Source organism: Ornithodoros turicata, chromosome 4 (genome assembly GCF_037126465.1).
Source record: "Ornithodoros turicata isolate Travis chromosome 4, ASM3712646v1, whole genome shotgun sequence".
NCBI classification, from domain to species: Eukaryota; Metazoa; Arthropoda; class Arachnida; order Ixodida; family Argasidae; genus Ornithodoros; species Ornithodoros turicata.
Window position 1 is genome coordinate 60349102 of NC_088204.1, and position 25237 is coordinate 60374338.

The following is a 25237-nucleotide window of genomic DNA, read 5'->3' on the forward strand; positions in this document are numbered from 1 at the left end:
CCTTTGACGAGGGTAGGGTAATCATTAACCTGAGGAATAATATGGATTTATGTGATTATGAAGTAGACTTTGTGTTTGTGCTCGTCGTGGCTAGAAAAAATGTGTCTGCGTGTGCGCGCGCGCTTTTGTGAAGCTGGGACCACACTAGACAAGTAAGTGCTTTATGTTTGCCGTTTCGTGTGACACGAGTGATAAATTTATGTGCTAGTGCGTGAAATAGTGGTTTAAAAAAATAATTGTTATCACGTTTGCATTGTAAACTGTTGGATTGGACGAGCGTTTTTAATGGAATTGCCACGCGAACCTGGTGAAGTCCTTGTTTTGGGCAGGCTATTGTATGAGTTCTTTACGCGGATCCTGTTGCGCTGCATTTGATATGCCTTCCTGAAGCGGTGTGCTTTGTTCTTTTCGTGTGGTTCAAGCCTTTAGCTCCAATTCTATCGGTAGAAGTGAATAGGAGTGTTTGTTTGTTTGTTCGTTAGTATGTGTCCGTCACTCTCGCAGCGGTGTTCAAGTTTAGTTTTCTTGGTAAAAATTCAGGAGTGCTGTCCGAGCAGAAGTGGCTTTCCCTTCTCGCTTAAGGGATCGAATTTGTGTATCCTCGTTCTGGGCTTTCTTTACGCAGGGATAACGCGACTGTGCATGTAGCATTATGCAAGAATTATCTGATAGCAGAAACGGGTGTCTTTGTCTCGGTTTATTAGCGTGTGCCTCGTTTTTTTTTTTTTTTTCAGTTATAGCTATGCGAACAAAAGTGCGTGTAATTTTTCACTGCTCTTTTCTTCTCTCTCTGCTTTTACGCAGAAGAAAGCCGCTTGGTAAAGCTGCATTGTGTTCTATCAGTGGAAGTGGGTTTATTTGTTTGTTTGTTAGATTTTGTTGGGTGCTCGATATGTTGATGAAGTAAGCAGTGCTTAATTTTGCAGTTATGGGTATTTGAGGAGAAATGCTGGTATCTGAGCACGGAGTAGAAATTCCTATATTTCTCTGCTCCCTCAGAAAATTTGTGCGTCGTTTGCCAAGCAGGAAATAGCAGACCGCGTTTAGTTTACTCGAAATAGAAAAATGAACTTGTGTATGCTCTATGATTTTCTGTCGAAGGCTTAGGCCTTTGGTTGGTTGTTAGGAGCTCGGTATATCGAAGAAGTAAGCTGTTTGCAGTTGTAGGTATTTGTGCAGAAATGCTTGCATCTGAGCCCAGGGCAGAAATTCCTATGAAGCACGCCACCCTCAGTGTAAATTAATTATTTTGGATGTGAGTCTGCTTCACTGCATGACAGGACCCGGTAGGTTGAAATGGCAAGAGAGAAAAACTTGGAGCACTTGACTGATAGTAATCTAAGTAATACTGAAATTATAGTTTCCATAATGAGTAGAATTTTAAGCCTCATAGAATTATACTTGAGAGTAGTAAAAATCATTAGTATAGTAGGAATGCAGTGAAAACATATATCTGTTCCCGTAACGGCGTTCTGTCTGGTCATCCGTCACGCGCCAATAGAACTTTGCCCCCCAGGCTTTCGCGCCTTTTTGCTTGCAGGTGTAGCCTCAGACAATGAGTGTATGAGCATAGAAAGGGTTGAGTGCCGTGCGTTACATACGCCTGGTGATGATGTTGAGTGTTCTAGGGCCTCAATTACTGAAAGTACCAAGTGTGTTTTCTGATAAGCCTTTGGGGTGAAAATTGCCACGACCAGATGTCATGCATGGTGCTTTTTTAAATTTTAATGTAAGAGTGAATATCATTAAGAGTAGCACAAAGGAAGTAACCTTGTGGTTCTGTAAAGAATAGGAAGGTTTGTCTCTGCCGATGCGTTAAACCACTCTGCACCTCTTCACGCAGGATGTGATGACGTCATGCAGTGGCTCTATGTTTCAGGTGTCTGTAGCAATGTGTTGACCATTACTGGAGAAAAAGTGCAGCATCGGAAAATGGGAGGATGGTCGATGGTGTGCATTGTCCTGGACGGATTTATGATGAGCACTGTTTTTTGAATAGTAGGAGTGTGTGTGTGTGTGTGCTTAGAAATAGTGTGATGAAGGAGAGTGTGTTTTCCACTTTGTTGAAGTGTTTCTCTGCACTTTTTCCCCGTGTTGTCTGACCAACGTGTGATTTTTCCTGGCGTGACAGTGTTCGTTGACCAATGTCCTGACATGTCCAGACCTGTTCTGTCATGCTTTCCTTCTGCATGTAGTTCTGTATTTTTTTTTCTTTTTGACAAGAAGCATTCTTGTTGAAGCACTGTCGTGACGATGTCGATAGTGCTGCCCTGTATGGGAGTAGTGCTAGAACGGTTCGTAATAATTTTGCGATTGAAATAGTTCAAAGAGTAACCGCAAGGGGGACAGCTATGGGGCTTTATTCAGGAGGAACAAAGCGTCATTATTCAGTGATCTGCCTGGCTCTCGGATGGGACGGACACCCTCGCTGAGCTCGTTGGAGCTCGACGGAGCTCGTCCTATTGATGGTGTTACTTGTTAGGATATTTTGTTTTTTCCTGTATTCATAAGTCTCATTTAGTAAGACTTTGGGATTGAAATGCTTAATTCCTACGATCAACTTCCATGCATGGTGCTTTTCTGCAATAGTTTTTCTGTTTCCTATGCAATCATTATAGTAGAATAAAGGAAATAATCTTGGGATAGCGATTCAATAAATAACAGGTCCCCTGTCTAGAGCGTACGCGTCCTTGAGCCGTGCTGCTGCATGCTTGGGTGATGACGTCATGCCGCATTCATTGCAGGTGGATCTTAACCCAAGGAGTTGCGTTGGCAGTTAGTGAAAAAAAAAAAAACACTGTAGGCTTGGGACAATAGGATGACGTCACGACCAATGAGCAAGTCCTGCAGAGGGCGTAGGAGTTCACTTCTCTCATAGCCTCTCGCAGGTACAGTCGCGTTACTTCTCACTGGTGGTCGTCGCAGGTGGCGCTAGGAGCGCGCCCGTATGCGTAGCACCCGTAGCAGCCGCCGGCTCTAAAGCGAAACGCACCGCCTCGAAAATATTGTCGCCACCAGCGTGCCAGCTCGGAAGATCTCTCATTGGCTGCGCATTATATGTATAAATATTTGGATGCTCATTGGTCTAAAAAACGGGCGTCAGTTTCCTTCGCGCTGATTGGGCGAGAGTCATTTGACTGAGGAGCGAGCATCCGAACGCGCGAACCGCTCAACGGAAGCAGTCGAACGGAGGAGAAAGAAGAACGACAGAGGAGACATCGCGTCTGCAGTGTTGCCAGTTCTACTGAAATTTCAGTAGATCTACTGGATTTCAGGTCCGCCTACTGAAATACTGAAAAAAGATCAAAATGCGCTGAAATCTACTGATTTTTTTGCCTGAAACATTGTTTTGCTTTGCGAACTCCAATTTACGTTTGCTGACACTGTCTGATTACATTGTAGTTCGCGTACTAGCGGGAAAATCATGTCGTTCGTGCTGGGAGCACTATATGAGTGCTACACAAATCCCGAAGAGAATTATTTTTGATACAGTAAGGGGTCTACGTGTTATGTGGCGAGCAGCTGCCCAAGTAAAACAACTTACAGCAAATACATTGAAGAAGTATGCGCATATACCGTAAACAGTGACAGCTTTAGCTTTAACCAAGGACGACACAGCACATATTCCACAAAACATGGACGACACAGACATATTCCACAGGACACCCGGTAAACCCACACCTCTCGTAGTTCCATTGCAGAGGGATGCCCAGAGTAGGGCTTAACATAATCACGTTCAGATATTCATATAGATGGTCACAGTGCGACACAGTCAATGCCCGCAACTGAAGACATCTAACGACAGGAAGCTGGGCCACAAAACTAACGAATCGAAAGGTATATCGGACAACAGAAATCTCCCATTTTTTATTTTTTTCGTGGTGACTATTTACCACGGATGAAGTGATGAAGTAGGGTTGTGGCGTACAGCGAGCACCATTAGATAAAATCCGGTACCATACGGTGCGGTTTATTGCAGAGCGAAGCCCTTTGGAAGGAGGCGAAGGGCTTGCTTCGGCACTGCAGACGCATGATGGCGTCTGCTTCGCCCTGTTCTCTTGCAATAAAGCTGTTTTTGTTACATCTACTGAATTTTACTGAATTTCCTGGCGCCGGCCTCCCGCGCGTCTGTCCGGCCATGCGTGTTCTCTTGGACTGCAACCGTTGTGCACGCAGACGCTACGGGGTAGTTTGAGGGCTTTGAATGCTTTAGATTTAGATTGTGGCGAACTGCTAATGTGAGAACGGAATGGCACATCCACCCCATCATCACAACAGCGGGAAGACGAACATGACATGGAATCCGCCTGCACCTCCAAAGGACGCAGAAATCGTCAGAGAGGAAGTCTGCACTCTTTCCGACGTACTGCAGGTGAACGGTAAGACAAGTTTGATTACTTTTTTGTGACTGAAGGAAGTAATGCAGGTTTATCACGTTAAGTGTATTACGTACAGCATTTACGAGTCACTCGGTACGTTAGCGGCGTTTCATTGTGCAGTGCATTGCCGTAACTTGTACGTTTCTGATATGCCGTTAATCAAAATATGTGTGGTTATGCGAGTTGCCCCTCATGCGCGTCTCAGCCGTTCATTCACTGTGATCTACGAACATTCGTGACAAATGCCTCGGTGTTCAAATACGAAATAAAGATAGATTGCCTATCATAGCAGTGATTTTCGTGCTGAGTTACTGATCATCAATATATTTTTTGTTTTGTTTTAGTTCTCCCGCAACCATCGGCAACAACGACGCACATAGCTCAGCATTGGCTTTTGAACGGCCCTTGGATGTCGAAGTACCCAAAGCTCCAGTGAAGCCTGTTACAAGACGTAAAAAGATATGTACTGTAGCTTTTTCGAGACAGTTCCCGGGGACAAATAAAGTTGATTTGTCATACACCATTGCTTTTTGATTGTCTGCTTCGGGACAGCTTGATCATTGCTCTACAGCAAGACAACAAGCGCCGAAGACAAACGGACGAGGAGTCTGGGGGGGTAGGGGGGACGAGAGGAGAGACAAAAAACCCGAGGAGAGAAGGGGAAGGAGGTTGGGAGAGGCGGTCGGTCTGCGCATGCGCACTGGGCCCCAGCTTTTTTCCCGCGCTGCAGCTCGGGGACGCTGTGAGTGGCTCCTCGAGATCACGTGGTTTGGGCGCCCGCCATTTTCCCTGGACCATTGCGTAAACGGCAGCTTCCGGCGGATGCCCGTAGAGTGGAGCTTGCGTCAGTCAAGCGCTCGCTCTCGTGGGGAGAAGACGTGCGGTCGGCGCGCCGCGTCAGTTGAGCCCTGGCTGTCGACGGAAGCGGACGCTCTGTCGCCGCGGCGGAAAAGGTGCGTGATTTGCTGTAGTGGTTAGGACTTTTCCCCGATATGTCTGGTCTTGACGCACTTCTATCTACCTCTTTGCTCGTCTTGAGCGTTTTCCCCACATTACCAATGTATGCATTGCTGCATGCTTAGAGTTGATTAGCGCTGTCCTGTTGCATTTACCAGCGCCTAGTCCTTTCTGTGTGTTCCACGCGTACCGGTATGAGCCCAACCACTGCGGTTGGGCATAAGCGCACCTTAAGCCTTTAAGCTTTAAGTCTTAAGCCTTTTTCCTCCTGATAAGCAGTGTTTTCTACGTGATCTCGCATTTGGACTTGTTTAGCAGTGTTGCCATTTTTTCCTGCCACTAGCACATTGCTGTTCTCTCTCTCTCTCTTACACACATATCGACATGACGGTGGGGCCTTCTGGTCTGATGTCTTGCAACTAGCTTGCCACCTGCCTCTACAACCGTCGTGCCCAATGGTGCCCAGTCGCTCGCACCGGAGTGATTTTTTCAAAATGGCCATCGTTGATTTTCAAATAAATTATTTCTCTCTGCCTGCTCCCTTTCTATTTATTTTTTTCTACAACCCGAGTCTTACATAGAAAATTCACTTGGTTCAAAACTGGCATTACATTGGTTGATTGTTACATTATCGGGGACAGTGCAGATCATTATTTTACAAAATGATATATGAAGTTTGTACATGGTATTAGCGATATAAACCAGCGATGAAAAGACATGAACGAGGACAACACGCACGCTGGACTGCTAACAGTTTAATCACCAAAAGTGAACATAAAAGGTTGCGCTCCTATCCAACCATGACTTATCTCTCTTTGTTACAAGGGATTCGGGATGAACCGACGCACAAAAATATACGCGATAAAGTCCGTTGATAAACAGCAGGGACGGGAAGCAATGCAGATGAAAAAAAAAATCTGCACTACAATAAAACAGCTGTAATACCACAGATTCAAAGCACATAACCAAGCTAATACAAAACTCGCAAAGCTAACTAGGTCCAGTAAAAACCTGCACTCCTTATCGATGATCGAAAGTGGCGGCTCGCATAATTCAACTGCCGATAGTAAATCATGCATGTTATCCTTCATTCACCTTTTCATCAGGTTTATATCGGAACATATTCGTTTCAATACGCACCTTGGATTATGTAGTCATGCGGTCTATATAGATCTTGTCATTACCACACAACAACGGTCGACTGACTCTCAAGCTCGAATGAAATGGCCTTACCAGGTCTACAAAATACATGTTGCTTACCACAACAACAAAAGTAGTCGCCTTACCTTGTAATTACTTGTGATCGGACCCAGTAGTCCATAAAATTCAATGCAGCGTTCCCGTTCATGCCATAACCGCAAAACACAACGGTTTAACTATGGCGCGCCATTGTTCAACTGAACGACACGGATTGGATCGGATTGGATGGTCTACTTTTGATTCTGTCGCTAGCGGTGGCGATGCCACCAGACAGTGACGCTCCCACTTTCTCCAAGATTGTTGTCAAAGTGGTTTCAGTGTTCCTCATATCAGACCCCAGGTGGGCCCGTCTAACCCACTTCAATTTCCGCTTTATCACCAAAATGTAACCATATTGGATTAAAGTGGACATTGTCAAGTCTACTTGCTGGCAAAATGGAACCACTTCATTCCTTCGCGGTATCCACTTGGGGCTGGAAAGGAACCAGTTGGAAACCACTAAGCATTCTTAGTGGTTCCCTACTGGAAACACTTGACTCTGAAGTGGGACCAGTTGAGTCCACTTCAAACCATTTCGGTAGTCAAGTGGATCCACTTGGGATTCCCGTTCAAATTTCCGCCTGGGTCAGTGCAGCAGTGATGCCATGCAACATAAAAGTGAATAGTTCCATTGGTAAAAAGTTAAATAGCTGAGTAATAAGGAGAGAACTCAAAATAAAGAACAGCAAATCGAACTGAATTTCAAAAAGCGGGCCTCGGTGAGATCGCTTTCAAATTATTTAAAGCAATGGCACGCTGTCGTGTAGTGGAGGGTAGTATGTAGCCCGGACACGCAAAAATTTACTCTTTTTTATATAACGTGGTTTGAACACGGACAGACTGCTGCTGGACGTATTTTATAAAAGATGCCTTTACACCTGAAGAACTTGAAGAACCCTGGCCATATTTTTCTTTTCATTCTTCATCACATGATTTCCTTCTTCAACATTTCCTCTTCTAGGTGCTAGCTCAAACAAACTCCAGACAGTTGAACGCAGGGTATATGCGAATGAGAGGAGGCCAATGGGAGGAGGTCTACCCCATGTACACGGGCTGGTTCTTGCGACCTGTGGACGGCCTATTTCTTTTCAGACGCCTTGGCCGCATTTCACGACTTCTGACCGAGTCAGGTGAGGCAGGCACGAAATGTTCGTACCTTCTTGACAGCTTTGAGCGCCTTGGCAGCTTTACTGCTTAACAATCATGATAGTATCTTTATCAGTTTATTCCTTGTTTTTCTTTTCTTTTTTTTTTGAATACTGCAAAGTGGAGATGAAAAAAATTGTAAGATCGTTACGACTCGTGCGACGCGAAATTCAGCGTCAGCTGTGCGTGTGGTGAAATGAGGTCGGCTTATTCCTGGCTTGCACGGTGGGATCTTTTCGATGAGCATGACTAGCACCAGCATTGTTTGCGCGAAACTCTGACTTCCGCCGTGCAAGGTGCCGTGCGAGGCCGCTCCCTATCTCACTCTCGGCGCTTGGTCTGCGTGGCGGCCACTTGTTTGGATGCGACTCATGTCTTGGATGTCATGGATGCGACTCATGCGAGTCTTGGTGCGACTCATCCTGGTGACAGGAGCCCCGCACACAGGGTTTTAAAGAGCGTGAATGGGTTCTCGCGTTTTCGGGCTCTTATCGTGTACGCTTTCGGCTATATACAAAAAATCCGATGATATACCACCGACAGCGGCTGTAAACCGTAGCGGTTTTCCTCCTTACCTCCCATATTTCGCCGCCGCCGCCGCGATCTCCGGGAAAGTCTGCACTATACAGCTGACGCTGTAAAGCTGACGTACTTTTGTTTTTATCTCACTTTCCATCGGTAGCGGTTGTAAACTGACGGTATTCGCCTCCTTACTCCCAGCGCCGAGCGCACATGCGATAAGAGTCTTGTGCGGGCATGCGAATGCCGAAGACGCCGACGCTCTCTTCGGGAAAGTCTCCACTCCGCCGACGCTGTAAAAATCAGAAATTGATACTGGCTGCTCTTTTCCGCTCAGCCGTTGCGAGCCGGGTGGCGTTGTATATTACTAATACTATATACAGGGTGTTTTTAATTGTTACAGATTTTTTATTTAAAAAGCTGTGACAGCAGCGCTGATGCCATTTTGGCTGGCGGGTTATGCGAGCGACTAGGCGGACATCCTGTAGGAGAGCGTATGCAGCTACTGGATGGCAAACTAGCTAAAACTCATCAATTACCTTTTTAATCAGATGTTTTCTGGGAAATGCGAGATAGCAGCCCAGACAGAACACCATCTCCCACGGACGTCCGAAATAGATCCTAATGTCCACATCCGGAAATGGACGTCCGCGGGACTTTCCTCGGATATTTATGGAGTAGGAGCCGTATATCCACAGGAGGTCCGGTCGCGGCTGTTTCACGGATTGTCCGAATCAACTCCGTGATGGGATGCTGTATGGACCATGTATTGCAAGAGAGAGAGAAATGCGGGACGATGTAGCCCTACACAAAATCGACTTTCCATGGACCAACTCAATTTCTCAAACCAAAACAGTAGGAAACAAGACGTTATCTGCATGGTGACCTAATACGCCAAGCTGCTCATAGCCACAGTCGCTTCGCGGCACTAACACGGAACTAATAGGCCAAGCAATTCCTCATTTCAATGTTGTTTGCGTACGCAATTGAATTACAGTTAGACATATCTCAGCCTTCATTTCGGCTCACGGCGAATAGGGCTCTCGAATGTGCAGAAACTCGCGAGAACATCAACGTATAGTGTCTGTTTTCTGTTTGGAAGTCGATGTTCAGAATGAAAGTTAATTTCCGAAGCTTTTTGGCTGAGTGGCCCAACCTCTTGCTTTTTTTTTTTTTTTTTGAAACGCCGCGCTCATTTTCTGTCATGGGAAACAAAGCGGAGCAACAAAAAGTAAAACGACCGGCGCCGATGGCAGACGTTAAAAAGTAGCAGAAAGACGCTAAATATTCTTCTAAAAAGCGTGTGCTGATTTGTAAAAAAAAAAATAAAAAGTAACATTCGCTGGAGATACATGCTGCATCCCAGAGAGCTCCTGCTTACGTCCGTATCTCCTGGTTATGTCCGCAAGGTGAACATTCGTAGGAAGTTCGAAGCCCGGCCACGTGGATCTCCGCGGGATATCCGCTAAAGGAATTTCATTATTCTGCGGATATCCGTATTTCCGTGAAAGTATACCCGATGGATATCCGCGGGACAGATTTTTTCTGACTGGGAGAACTGGATGCAGTCATTATTCAAATGCATCGTATTTATTAAACAACCTGAGAAGCGAACGTACCTTAAGAGATAATTGCCAAAATTCGCTAGGCAAATGAGCCGAAACCAGAACTACCCACCTCCCGAGCGCACGAACAAAACTATTTTCGCCTTATCTGGGCCGAACAGCAGACTATAGGGTGAGTTCCCTGACCTACTCCTGCGACTCGTTAGCACCATCCTCGAGAGTACAGGTAAGCTCTTTCCAAAACGTACCCCAGTTACTCGATGACATCAGCCCAAAAGTAACTCGGGTCAACCCGACGGGCTACTCTGACGATTCTGCACAAATCAGTGGGAGATTCGGGTAATGACGTCACGGACGCTGTCGTCTGATGATCTTCCGCCGTTCTGTCCGGTCTTCGTCAGATGTTCTCCTTTCAACTGGTTTATTTGTGAACAATGTAGCAGCGTGCCTTTTGTGACATGCCTTTTACTTGTGAAAGGAAGACACACACGCACGTTCTTAACATTCATCATCCTGGGCAGGAAGGTTAGTGGGCAGACTGCAATTACCAGTTAGCGGTTGCAAATTGGTATCTTTTAGAAACAGGAAAGCACCAAGCAAACGGGCGGACCTATAATGGGACAAAGTATGCGTGAAATAATAGCAAGCCAAAAATGTAACTTGTAAGAGCATGAAGTGTGGGGAATTAGTAAGAACATTAGACGTATATCATTCACGTGCTGCTGTATGTACAAAATATTTACGTAAACACTTCAAGCAAACGAGGAGAGCTATCGGCATTACAGCTGCATCCAGCCGATAATCACATTAGCTTGAATAGAAAAAACTGAAAACGATAGCTTGAATTAAAAACACAGTTTATGATAGGCAGAGATGTGAGAAATGTTAAATGATTAATTAGGCGTCGTCGCAGATTTGAAGTTAATTGCAAAGTAGCAGTCTCGTCACCGTTGCAGATGTATCACGCCCTACGCCCTATTACACGTAATCTGCGTCCCCAAAAAAAATTTATTTCAGTATATGGTTCAACCGGTATGCCATAGTAGCTAATGATGGGTGCCAATCATTGCATTGCGCACTTATTGCACGCCGGGGAGGGGATCGTCATATGAGCACATGCAATCTCTTCGTCTTTAGGGCGATGGCAGCGTTTTTTGTTTTGTTTGTTTTTTTTTGTTTTTTTTGTCACGGGATGTGGTTAAGCAAGCTGGCATTCCTGTCTTACGCTTTCACATATATTCTAAACTTTTTTAAAGATACTGTAAAGCAGTAGACAAGCATAGATATGCCGGTGATGTGACTAGAGACTTTGTTGCTTCTAAATACCATATGCGGAACCATACGACCGACAACGCGCAATAAATATTTTTAATTTGCCATGAAAGATGCGGCGGAGTGGAGCGGTGCGACGCCTGGTGTCAAACAACCCCCTGTACAGCAGGCAACACTGAAAAGTGGTATTACACACTATTACACCGGGACTTCGTTATTTTAGTAACCATATTATTAGTTTTCCTGTTTCCCTATGCATTCTGAAACCCCCGTTAACAGCGTTTTTTGCGAAGTAACCCAGCGCTGGCCGCTGTTCGATGGAGGCTCTCTCTACTTCTCTGCTGCGCCTGCGCGCTCCTTCTGTTCGCGGCCTCTTTCGAACGAACAAACTCTCTCTGTGAACCTCTGTGAACAAACAAGTCCCGACGCTGTCTGGCTTCTTGAACGTCTGACACATTTTTTTCAAAGGCTCAGCATTTCATTTCAGTTCGCTTATCCGTTTATCCTCAGATGTGGATCGTTGTGTGGACTGCAGGGGCGGATTTTATGGTGGATTGTGGTGGACTGTTATGTCGCTCCCAGTGTTATACGCATGCAATGTGGTTGCCGCCGTATGTGTCAGGAGTACGGATTCATTTCGAATACCTCGTACAGTGTTGCCCGTAACCTTTCATTGTAATTTTCTAATCAATTGCACCGTCGATTGGAATGAAACTTGCGCAGTTTTTGTCCTGGTGGCTTGGACTATCGAATAGCCACACTAAATTACATTTGATCGGTGCTGCTTAACAGTACCTTTAATCTGGAAATGAAATGTATCGGTGCGTACTTTGTGAGTCATTAGTGCCTTTCCAGGAGTGCATGTAGCAGAATTGGATCAGTGGCAGCTGTATATGCGGTCTAATAATGCATTTAATCGTTGACTAAAAGGCAGTTGAACAACCTCCCGTATTCGTCATACATCCAAAAGCTTATGTCACGGGGATGTTCCTGCGACGTGTATTTAGTGCCGAAATCCTGGTCTCCTGGATGTCCCGTGGATGTAAATGGGACCTCCAGCTTAATCCATAGGATATCCTAACATCCAAATCACGATATCCTGCGTACGTAACAGGGATGTATCTTGCCCACTGGGTCTAGCAAACTGTCCATGGCTGGGCCCCCTCTTCAGAAACATTCTGAATCCGCCCCTGCAAGGAAACGCCACCAGGTGGCGGTGTTTTTTCTTTTTTTATTTCGTTACATCTCACACAGAAAGCTTTCCCGTCGTTTTGGTTTGCTTCATGTGTTTGGTTTGCTTTACGTTGCTGTTACATCCCAGACAGAATACAATGTCCTGGGGATTTTCATGGGTCATCCGCTTACGGAGATTGCAATCTCCGTGGGAGAAAACCTTTTCTCTTAGGGATATTCCACGGGCATACGAGTGGCCGGTGTTCGGACCTTCATTGGAACATCCATTCCCTGGATATGTCTGGGTCTAACGCGGAGCTACACGGATATTGCACGGAGTTAGTGCATATGCCGCGTTACGCTATTCCAAGTTACCATAACAAAACGCAGAGACAGTCGAGGACCACTAAGTCTACGAAGCTTTAAAAAGATTAGAAAATCTTTCCATGGTGCTGTAGCGCAAGCAATACTCCCCCGCAACTATTCGCAACCAAGACACGGCCCACCAAGGCAGAAACCCTGTTAACTGGAGAGCAGGCAGACTTCTGCCTATCCTCACGGAAGTACGCTAATTTACATGCACGCTAATTTACGCATTGTGCCGGCCGGGCATAAAACTCACATCCATGGGGAAAACAGATACTATACACATCTAGTTAAAAGCTTCCGCGAATTCGAGAGTCCTTCTCGGTTCTGATAAACAAACCTCATTGAAGTAAGAAATTGGTTGGAGTATTAATTCACCATCAAGTAACGTCTGTTTCTTACTGGTTTTGTTTGGGATATTCTGTTCGACCGAAAGTTAAACTTCCGCACTACTAAAAATCTCGCGTGTCTCTCTCTCCCGCAAGAAATGCAGGGACGTGTTTTGGACAATCCTTGAAACAACCGACATGGGACATCCTGTGGAAATTTAACTAGGGACGTCCATTTATGATGCTCCCAGGAATGTCCGGCGGACATCCATTTACGGATATGGACATTGGGATCTGTTTCGGACGTCCAGACGTAGTAAACTTACTCAACAAATACCGTGCTTCGGTCGCAACGTATCTTTCCAGCCTTTCTTTATTACGCGTACTCATACGCGCGTTGCATCACGCTACGTGGTTTTGGATGCTAAATCTGCACTATATCACGTACCTGATACGATTGTTGTTGTTGTTGTTGCTCCTCGAGCGGGATTGTCTATTTGATGACAGTCAACATGATCTTCGTTTTCTTCTAATCCGAGATCGTTAGCGTTACATAGTTGCACTGCCCTCGGGTTGATTAGCTAGGACGCAGTGCAGAAACGCATGCTGTTTTGACTGGATCGTATACTTCACAGGAGCCGGGGTCTATAACATACTACTGGCCACAGTGAAATACCTGATAGCCCTGTGCAGGGAGTTACCGTTATAAGAGTCCAGTGCAACGCACTTTCTGGCTGCACGATGTTATGCTCACTTGTGTTCGCATATCACGGTTCATTGCATTTACCTAAATCCGACTTCTGCACGTATGGGACCTCCCTTGCGCTTGGAGAAAAAGGCTATGTCGTGTCAGCCACCCAGGTGGAAAACAAATGGGATATTTTTTTGAGAAGAAATATCAACAAATTGTTGACCAGGACAAAAAGAGTGGCACCACTGGTAAGTATGCTTGCCTGGACCACATTATGAGGCAAGAATCGCTAGAATATTGTTAGAATTGTTAGTATAACACAAGTGTCGTGATGCAGTTTCAGCTTGGTGCACTTTGAAGACATGCATGGGGTTTTCTCCAAACCGTCCCAGGGCTACGCTGCTGATTGACGCAGTATTGCTGCAAGCACACCAAAAATATCAGTAGCCGCAGGTACTTTGCAATTACCTGCTAGCATCTGCGAAAAGCGGTGAGCTAGGTCACGTGCAACACGCAATCAACTTCGTGATCAGATTAAACGCACGTCTCTTTTTCGCTTGAACTACCCAGCTCGTGTACCTAACGTTAGAGAAGTTGTGTTAAGAAGCTACGAGAGCGGCGTAGAGATGCCGTTTTTGCAGTTGAGCTATACGGCCATGCGGACATACTCTCTTCTGCTAGATGACTAATTACATAAAAGTCATTTCGAGCCAAGAGCAAAACCGCGCGTCTCATAAGCGCATGGTCTTCTTTGTCGCTGGCCTATACACGTGCCACAAGCAGTGGTGGTGCTGGTGAAAAGGTTCGCCGTTGTCGGCCTCACAGAGGTGGGCAACGTCACGACTGACGCCCTCGGGGAATGTGCGTCCTGGGCCGACTTCTAAAGGAACTGTGCCGACAATGCCAATGGGGTGGGCGGTTGGGCGATCACCCCCCCCCCAAAAAAAAACGTAATGTAATCATACATTGGATTTCCCTCTCCACCTCCACCACTACGCTCTCCGGCAAAGAAACCCCCCCCCCCCAAACCGAGGGTCTGGATCTGCTCCTGACTGATGCAGGCAGTACAGAGGCAGCGCAAGTGCTGGCAGTGCTGGCTGTGCGAGACTGGGAAGTACCTGGATTCGAATCCCGGTGCCGGATCTGCCGCAAAGCGGTTGATCTCGTCAGCAGATCAGCACTTACAGCAGTCATCTCCATCGCTGTAAAGCACGGAATGACCGCTTACGTGGCCTTCTGCTTCTGAAGCGCGTGGTTTCGGCTCATATGTATACAGTAATGGATAAGTATTTAAAATCACTTGGTCACCTGCAAAAACGATATACAGGGTGTCTTTTCTTCTTCGATACAGATTTTTTATTTAAAAAACAATAAGGGCTATAGACATGCTGTTTTCACTTCTACATCTCTGGGCCGGCGGATGTTCTTGGCCATCTGTTTCTCAACCGTCGAATGACTAATTACCTAAAAATCGTTAATTAACTTTTTAATTATAAAAGCTACGAAGTTGTCCCAATGAGAACATCAGTTCATTTCGGTCACCTGATATCGTAGCCGTTTACAGAACAACAATCCGTTCGGCAGATCGTCCGCAAAAAATTCGTGAAGGAACACCATTTTTTTTCTTTATTTTGTTCATTGCGCATCTTCGAAGACCCGTCTTTCCTTCACCCCCAATGTGAGAGGGTGAAAGAGCACACTGTCGCCTATTGCGTCCTGGAAAAAGATTAAAAGAAAACAGAAAATGCACCACAAGATAAGGGCAGTTCCAATATAGCGTCACCCGATACGTGTGGTTTTGTTTTGTTTCCGCTAGTTAAAGCTCATCTTCAACGCATGAGGCGGCACTGTGCTCCTTCACCCTCTCACACTGTGGGCGAAGGAAAGACGCGTCTCCGAAGATGCGCAATGAAGAAGAAAATGGTGTCCCTTCACGAATTTTTTTGCATTGATTTTTGTTCTGAAGACGGCTACGATATCAGGTGACCGAATGGAACAGATGTTCTCATTGGACAACTTCGTAAATTTTATCATTAAAAAGTTAATTAACGATTTTAGGTAATTAGTCATTCGACGGTTGAGCAATAGATGGCCAAGAACGTCCGCCGGCCCAGAGATGTTAGAAGGGAAAACAAGATGCCTATAGCACTTATAGTTTTTTTATGAAAAATCTGTATCGAAAAAAAATACACCCTGTGTATACTGCTGTTATAGCTTTTTTTAATAACAAACGAATAAAAACACACCTGTAGATGTATTCCAAGTGCAATTTATGGGTGCATTCATGATACATGCAGTATTCATTCGAAGATGTAGGCAATAACTCGAATAATACAGGTTGGAAGCAAGCCGAGATGTCGCACACCGAAGGACAACCGTTCTGCCTTGGTCGGTCATGTTGGTTCGCACAAGCTCCCGAGGATAAGACGTATTGCGACAGCAAGGAAGTAAGTGCTGATATAATCCCATTTTACGTGTTCCTTAAACGTATTGTATCGACGACGATGATCCAGAGCCACGTCACGCACATTCTCATTCTATCACTAAAGGAGCATTGAGGTGACTTTTAACGTCGCTCGAAATCCTGCCTCATCTGTCAAGCTGTCTACCAGGAGTCACCACGTAAAATATTTTCGCTCTGCGGTGCGTCACATAGCTGTGCAATCGAATTTAACAGATGGAGAAAGCAGCCGCCCGACACAACTCTCGCGCGACGTATTGGAGGCTTTATTTGTTCTTTCTTCGCAGCTCACGCACCGCTTATACATGTTTGAGCTGTGCCTTTGCATAGCCCCAGAACTATCGCAGGGCGTCGCGAAAGTGGCGCCGCCATCGCCCGGTAGGTAATACCTCCCGCAGAAGCTCGCTCCCACTCTTGTAGCTGTGCCGCTGTGGGAGTTGGGGCCCCCATGCAGAACTGTGCGCGGCTTACTTATGTCGTCGGAAAAGGGTGTCCAGGTGGTTGAGTCGAACGAGAGGTCGATTGAACTCGTCAGGGCCCCTCTGGCAAGATGACACACTTCTTTGGCCCTTCTCCTAGTCAGGAGGTCATGGGAGGTCCGACCAGGACAATTCAGTTCAGTCGTCATCCTTTTCTTCACCTCTTTTCTACTCCATCCTCCCCCTTTCCTTCCTTTACTTTCTCTTTCGTTTCTCAGTGGCGGCAAGGACTAACCTTGCTCGGCGGGCATAGGGCACGAACTCACGCCATATAAGATGATTGTGATCGTGAGTTTCGAAGGCCCGAAACTCCGAGCAATGCCGAGTGATCGCTCGAGTGATCTACCACAAAATAAAAATAAATAAATACATACATCAATAAAAAAATGCAAGTTATCTGCAAGTCGGTTCAAATCACGTCGTTAAACCATCTTGTGCATTGTGCTTTCCCGTGCTTTCAGGTGAAAGATGCATACGGAACAGTGCATACGCTTAGCATCATTGGGTACGCCATCATGAGTGGGCTCGCCGTAGCCCTGGTTGCTCTGGACAAGACACAGACACGGCTTCTAGGACGACCCAAGGCAGCAGACGACGACTTTCTGAGCATGCGCATGACTGCTTTAAATATCCAGGACTGGGAACCAACACCCTGTGTCAAGAAACTCTCCGACATCGTACTTGACGAAGACAACCCCCAACCCCTGATGCTTGCAAAGACAACAACAGTCCCCGAGTCCGTTAGTTTTGTTATTCTTGGAGCGTACGGAAAATTGGATAGGCCATTATTTCTCAAATTTAAAGAGATCAGAAACCATTGGGACACTTTCCGCAAGAAAATGCTCATCTCTAGCGATGGTGTCAGTTGTAAGGACAAGATGAAACTAGGAGACGTCGACGCCTACAGGGATGGAAAAGAAATCCTACTGCTGGACAGAAGCGTGCAGCTGGACTCGGTCTTCACTGGTTACTATCAACCCTACACGGTCCCAAGGATGCAACCCTGGTGAGTGTACCTGCAATCTAATATGGATATACGGAGCGAACGAATATTACTGCGCAGACGTCCGAATGTACGCGTTAGACGTCTTCCTGAAATCAAAAGTATCCCATACGTCTGCATCCCGACCACGGATCCCGACTGCACATCATCAAAGCGGATGATCTGCATCCCGACTGCACATCATCAAAGCGGAAGATCGATCAAAGCGGAAATCATACCAGTTCCGCATTAGTAGATACATATTCCAGAACGAACGCCTTGCTGGAACGATGATGCTGAACGATGATCCAGCAAAGCGTCCTTTCTGGAATGCCAGTAGTATTCAGTCTGGTCGCAGCAGCGGCAATGAGAAACTACGGCGCCCCGTTGGGCCCTGCCCCTGAGCCCTACGTGTATTTTTCCCCGCGCGGCGCGTGTGCGGAGGGTTGTCCGCGCGCTTATCGGCAGGGGGAGGGCTGCGTTCGCGCTTACCCTCTCACATTTTTCAGCCTGGGCCAACTTCTTTTGACATTTTTGAGCCTGGACTGACTTGAATCGCAAATTTTTTCCCGCTAATATAGGTGTGCAGTAAGCGGTTTACATGCAAAGGATAGCCATACACAAAAGTACAAGTGAAAATATATTTATTATAATCATTAGTGTCAGGAATTATGTTATGACTCTGTGTGAAGGAGAAAAACTTTTCCAAAAATCTGATGCAGAAGAAACACAATACACGTAACAAAAGTTATACTTATTACAGGCATGATGCAATAGCATTGAAGGGGTATCATACATCATACACATTATTTTTTCTTAGTGATAATCATGCAAGTTTTCAATTAAGCAGAAAGAGTAGCACATTTTAATCAAAGAAGATATTTTTAATCAATATGATTACAATCAAAATTAAAGGTTGAGCACCCTAGCGGAGTTTTAATTACAAAGTTCTGACAGATGTACGTAACTTCATGCATAACAGCTAATATTCCATTATGACACATTTAATCAAAGAAGATATTTTTAATCAATATGATTACAATCAAAATTACAAGTTTTATTATAAAAAGTCTCACATTATTATACGTGAGCACCATAGTGGAGATTTAATTACAAAGTTCTAATAGGGGGGATGTATGTAACTTCAAGAACAATAGCTGGGCCGACTTCTCTAGCGATTTTTTTATTTTTTCCAGCGCGCTGTGGGTGGCGTACAGGTGAGGGGCTCTCCGTGTGCTTACCAGCGGGCCAAAGAGCTGAGCGTACACTTATGGTTGTGCACCCTGGGCCGACTTCTTTGGCGATTTTTCAGCCTGAGCCGACTCCGCTCGCATTTTTTTTTCCATGCGGCGCGTGGGCACTTTACATGCAAGTAGGGGCATGCACACTGACAACACCGGGCCGACTTCTTTGGCAATTTTCAGGTGATGCATGAGTGCTTTACATGCAAGTAGGTGGGTGAAGGGGTGTCCGAGTGCCTACCAGCGACCCGGAGAGCAGCGCGTGCTCTTATCGTTCTGTATTTTTCCACCTGGACCGACTTCTTTGGCAATTTTTCCGCCTGGGCCGACTTCGTTCGCAATTTTTTCAGGCGGTGCGCAAGTAGAGACATGCATAGTCATCCCAGCCAGTCGATGATACCGTCACACCTGGGCTGACTTCATTCGCGATTTTCGCCCTGGGCCGACTTCTTTCATAAGTTTTTCCCACTACAACAGCTATACGATGGATAGTTTACATGCAAGTATAGTAAAGCGCAGGAATTGTGTTGTAACTCTGCGTGAAGGCGAAAAATTCATCCAAAAAGCAGAAGGAATGCAATACACATAATAAAGAATATGGGAAGCTAGGTTGAATGTTCCTACACGACACAATTAATCAATTTCTTATGATGTGAATAGCACACATGCAAGGAAATAATGAGAAACACGATCAACAGCTAATAGAGAACCAAAACTCATCACATAAACGAGAGGTACACAAAGGAAAAATAGTTTAAAAACAATCTATCAAAACGAGAAACATGTACGCACTTAACACTGAACAGCAGAGAAACACTCTAAACGGCGCATCCAAGGTAAATATAGATGGTAGCGAAGCTTGCATTGGCCACCACGTCTTCAAGGGCGGCCATGATAAAGACCGTCAGCGCCATCCATCCGTTGCGGGGCAAACTACGAATTCCGTCATAATGACGTCACCTGGTACGTCACCATTACGTATAGCGCGGGGCGGGCGCTCGGGCTGCGCGTGCGTTCCATCGCGATGTCGAGCCGCGGAATGTCAGGACCGCTGCTGAAATCAAATCCAAGAGCAAAAACTCAAACAATTTATAAACAGAGAAGAATCAACACTAGCGACATGCGTGCAACAAAGGACACAGGAGACCAGGTGGGAGCTTGCTCTCTTTTATCACAGGTAAATTCGCCATGCCGTTGTAAACAGTATAAATACCCATATGAGACAATTGATGTTCTGAGGCTGGAACACAGAGACTTTTCAGTGGCTTCCATCTTTCATCATAAATACCCACGACAGAATACTGCGCAAAATAACCAGTATGACAGTCCATGTACTGAATAAGCACGAAAGGATAATGTACACATTCCAGCAAACATAGGTGGGGCCCAGGACCTTAATGTCCAATGCATGCTATAGCTGTCCTCATGTACATCTGGAACTCTCCACATATCTCTCGTACAAAGAAGGTGGAAGTGAACATATTTGCACTCGAAGATCACATTATTTGATATTTGCATACTGTGTGGTGCTATGTCTGCCCACAGTTTTTGGCACTGTAACGAATGCTATGGGGGAATAAGAAGGCACAAGTCCGTTAGCTCATTTTAGAAGTCTGAACTGAACTCAGCGCAGGATTCAAAATAGAAAAAACTTTTATGTCAGTGCAAACTGGTTTTAGAAAAACATTATCTAAGAAAAAGAGAAATATTATTGGCGCAAACAATACTCAACCAAAACGAGAAACGCTGCATTTAATGTATTTCAGATCTAACACAACTATTATGCATACATTATTCTCAACTCACAAAATATCAATCGAGTGAATATCTGAAGCAAAGAGAGAAAGTCAAATTTATTCAATGATAGAAACAATGCTCATTAGAAAACGAGAATCAAATTTAATTACATCATTTTATGATAACTTTGCACACTTTGATTTCTACACACGAAGCCACAAACAAACAACTCATCTGAAATGCAAATTAATGTAAAAGTTTGCTACAGCGAAAATCAATGCACACAACTTAAAAATACTTTCCCAACTAGTAGAATATTTTTATTAATATCAATCGAGCGATCATCTGAAGCAAACTCAAAGCAGTAATTAATTTAGGAAAACACTTTCTGAACAAGCAGGGTGATACATCACAGGAACACATCTTTTTCATTCAGAGCCAAGTAACAAAAAAGAAAAGAGGGAAGCTGAGCTCCCATGCACCTTTGCCAAGGTTACGTCTGCAGGGAGTAGGGGGATCCCACAATGGTCGTGGTGAAAGTCATAAACAGACTTCAACAACTCAAGCCGGGAATTGAGGGTTCTAGCTCACTCATCTCTTTTCTCACTCATCACATCTTTTTTGTAAATTGACTTTCATAATTCTCACGACAGGTGGATATTAATAACATTCGAAACACGATAACATAATAATTTTTTAAGACATAAAATTAGCTCCGATATGATTTAATTAAGTGTCGAGGCACACTACAAAACAGAACAGACAATTGCTATACGTTGAAGAGATGGACGGATTTTGTACTCGTTACCATAGGTCATGGGAGGACATGATAAAAAGCTGCTTCGAAAAGGAGGAGCCTCGAAACGATTCAATTATCGCTGCATTTCAATACGTCCTAGACATGGTCGTATTCGGAGATATGTTGCAAATTATGGAATTCAAGATGCGAGAACTTGTATGCCAAATCTACAATAGTTATAAAAATATTCGCACGTCAACATCAGAAGGACCACTGGGATTGATGGTGGAGTTTTTGAGGTTTGCTAACGAAGAATTGAAATACACTAGACCAAACGTAATTGTAATCATTGCAATGGGCATTGCATTAATCAAGAAAGCAATCAGATCAAATTATCATATCAAGCAGCCTATATTGCACGATTCATTACGGATTTGTTGAAATTACACCTAACGGTTGAAATGGAAAGTACATAAAAAATCTTATCACGTGATATATTCCACTAGAGCCTCTACACATTTATTTTCTTCTATCAGTTCGTGCAATGATGTCGAATGAACAGAAGTTCAATATTGTCGTGCAAGGTCTGATGTATCATCACTTATTGAAACTCAACAAACATATCAATTGCGGTGGACCACCGGACGATTTTCATCTATTGTACGCCATTCAAGAATCTTCATACAAAGAAAGGAAACATCAATAAGAGACTGTGCAAGTACATCGCAACAAAGTGCAAGTTGTTGAAGCAATACAAACACGGCGACAACATATCACCTGCGTTAATCAACGCTGGATTCAAGCACCCAATAATTAGAATAAACTACTTGATGTCTTCGGAATTCATCGATCAAGACAACAAACGAAAACTTCAGAGTTTGGAATAGAACTGTAATTTATCGAAATAAACAAGTGTATAACTGAAATAATAAATGTATTCTTTGTCATCATTGTAATGTATTCTACACATCGCAACGAAAACAGCTTATGATTAGATTGAAGAATGCTAAGGAGACGTTTATTCCACACTATGTACAAGGATCATCGCATAGAATCAGCGCTGGCAATCAAAGAGATTTTACACGACCACACTCTATACAACACCGACACCCGAAGGAAAGAATTGTAGAAGAATCGCTAATTGAAATTTAGAGGCATGTTACATCAATTTTGGTTACAAAGAGGATCACTAATATTTTGCGAAAGCTTATTTTATGAATTAAATTGCACAGTGTATATATTTTCTCAAACGGTTGGACAGTTGACAATACTATATTGAAAGTAATCTATTATCAAACGACGCGATGCAAGTGATGGACAAGCATGATGCGCAGGCGGAGTCTACAATTCTAGTCATCATAACATGCGGCACACAGTTCAAATAAGAGTTTGGGAGAATTGAATCACACAACTGTCACCAGAAATGTTTAACCACTATACAATGAAGGTGAGCACTATGCATAAACACAATGGAAGATATGTAATTATAATAAGTAAATATTCCTTTTGCAAACTTAACCAAACAGCACACATAAACGTAGTTACAATTCACAGAATGTACCCGAGGTTTTTCATTAGCCATACTGAAAAACTATGAGTCTATTCATTATGTCATGGCATATGTGGCACTACAAATGGAAAGGGCATACTTTAATTTTAGAAGATTTTAGCTCATAGTGAAACAAACCACAAATTGCAACACCAAAGGTTCTTGTTCAAATTTTCAAAGTCAAAATTGTACACTCTTTCTTACAATTTTTTAAGATATAGATTAAAGAGCTGTCTATATAGTCGCACATTGTATACAAGATATTTGTTTGTACATTAATTGCTAAAATTCATCAGATCACATTCCGGAGCAGTGGTGACTATCACACATCAGTAAGTGTTTAATTAAAATTTGAACTGCTGCCGCAATTTACGAACTGAGTTGTAGAAAGTGTAATTTCACAGCTTTAGCTGGCTCACTTTGATACGCGAAGGTTTTAAGAACTCTTTCTCGATGACAAAGAATTTAATGGAGTGTATTGATATTTTCTATATACTCTATAACGTAATGTGAATTCTCCATGTCGGGGATAGTAAAAGTTACGAATATTTTCTGAACGAAATTTACTTAAAACTCGACGAAATGGTCATCCGCGTGGTCGAATGCGTTTCGGCAACACGCCGGGCAGCGTTTCCCGGACACCCTTCCGAAACCGAACGCGATTCGGCGCCCAACGCGTAAACGCGGCACCCCACGCGAGCGTGTTGCTTTCTTCCGGTACGTTATGGAGTATATAGAAAATATCAATACACTCGATTAAATTCTCCGTCATCGCGAAAGAGTTCTTAAAACGTTCGCGTATCAAAGTGAGCCAGCTTATTGAGCTAAAATTGAGCAATTTTAGCAATTAATGTACAAACAAATATCTTGTATACAATGTGTGACTATAGACAGCTTTTTAATCTATATCTTAAAAAATTGTAAGAAAGAGTGTACAGTTTTGACTTTGAAAATTTAAACAAGAACCTTTGGTGTTGGAGTTTGCAGATTGTTTCATTATATGAGCTAAAATCTTCTAAAATTAAAGTATGCCCTTTCCATTTGTAGTGCGACATATGCCGTGACATAATGAATAGACTAATAGTTTTTCAGTATGGCTAATGAAAAACCTCGGGTACTTTCTGTGAATTGGAACTACGTTTATGTGTGCTGCTTTGGTTAAGTTTGCAAAAGGAATATTTACATACTATAATTACATATCTTCCATTGTGTTTATGCATAGTGCTCATCTTCATTGTATAGTGGTTAAACATTTCTGGTGACAGTTGTGTGATTCGATTCTCCCAAACTCTTATTGGAACTGTGTGCCGCATGTTATGATGATTAGAATTGTAGACTCCGCCTGCGTATCATGCTTGTCCGTCACTTGCATCGCGTCATTTGAGAATAGATTCCTTTCAATATAGTATTGTCAACTGTCCAATCGTTTGAGAAAATATATGCACTGTGCAATTTAATTCATAAAATAAGATTTCGCAAAATATTAGTGATCCTCTTTGTAAACAAAGATTGATGTAGCATGCCTCTAAATTTCAATTAGCGATTCTTCTACAATTCTTTCCTTCGGGTGTCGGCGTTGTATAGAGTGTGGTCGTGTAAAATCTCTTTGATTGCCAGCGCTGATTCTATGCGAAGATCCTTGTACAGAGTGTGGAATAAACGTCTCCTTAGCAATCTTCAATCTAATCATAAGCTGTTTTCGTTGCGATGTGTAGAATACATTACAATGATGACAAAGAATACATTTATTATTTCAGTTATACACTTGTTTATTTCGATAAATTACAGTTCTATTCCAAACTGTGAAGTTTTCGATTGTTGTCTTGATTGATGAATTCCGAAGACATAAAGTAGTTTATTCTGATTATTGGGCGCTTGAAATCAAGCATTGATTAACGCAGGTGATATGTTGTCGTCGTGTTTGTATTGCTTCAACAACTTGCACTTTGTTGCGATGTACTTGCACAGTCTCTTATTGATGTTTCCTTTCTTTGTATGAAGATTCTTGAATGGCGTACAATAGATGAAAATCGTCCGGTGGTCCACCGCAATTGATATCTATCTGAGTTTCAATAAGTGATGATACATCAGACCTTGCACGACAATATTGAACTTCTGTTCATTCGACATCATTGCACGAACTGATAGAAGAAAATAAATGTGTAGAGGCTCTAGTGGAATATATCACGTGATAAGATTTTTTATGTACTTTCCATTTCAACCGTTAGGTGTAATTTCAACAAATCCGTAATGAATCGTGCAATATAGACTGCTTGTATATGATAATTTGATCTGATTGCTTTCTTGATTAATGCAATGCCCATTGCAATGATTACAATTACGTTTGGTCTAGTGTATTTCAATTCTTCGTTAGCAAACCTCAAAAACTCCACCATCAATCCCAGTGGTCCTT

General features: G+C 43.8%; 1 protein-coding gene and 1 long non-coding RNA gene across 2 annotated transcripts in view; both read left to right on the forward strand.

Annotated features, from left to right (window-relative positions):
- The window catches only part of LOC135391631 (2',3'-cyclic-nucleotide 3'-phosphodiesterase-like), a 210817-nt gene that overhangs the window by 182549 nt on the left and 3031 nt on the right, over positions 1 to 25237 (forward strand). The window contains exons 5-7 of the mRNA XM_064621954.1: positions 7537 to 7705; positions 15974 to 16083; positions 17038 to 17582. Of these exons, the coding sequence (XP_064478024.1) occupies positions 7537 to 7705; positions 15974 to 16083; positions 17038 to 17582 (824 nt within the window). The remainder of the gene's footprint in view (positions 1 to 7536; positions 7706 to 15973; positions 16084 to 17037; positions 17583 to 25237) is intronic.
- On the forward strand, positions 2367 to 4897 carry LOC135391634 (uncharacterized). Its single transcript, XR_010422067.1, has 2 exons — positions 2367 to 4379; positions 4724 to 4897. It is a non-coding gene; the product is annotated as an uncharacterized LOC135391634 (long non-coding RNA).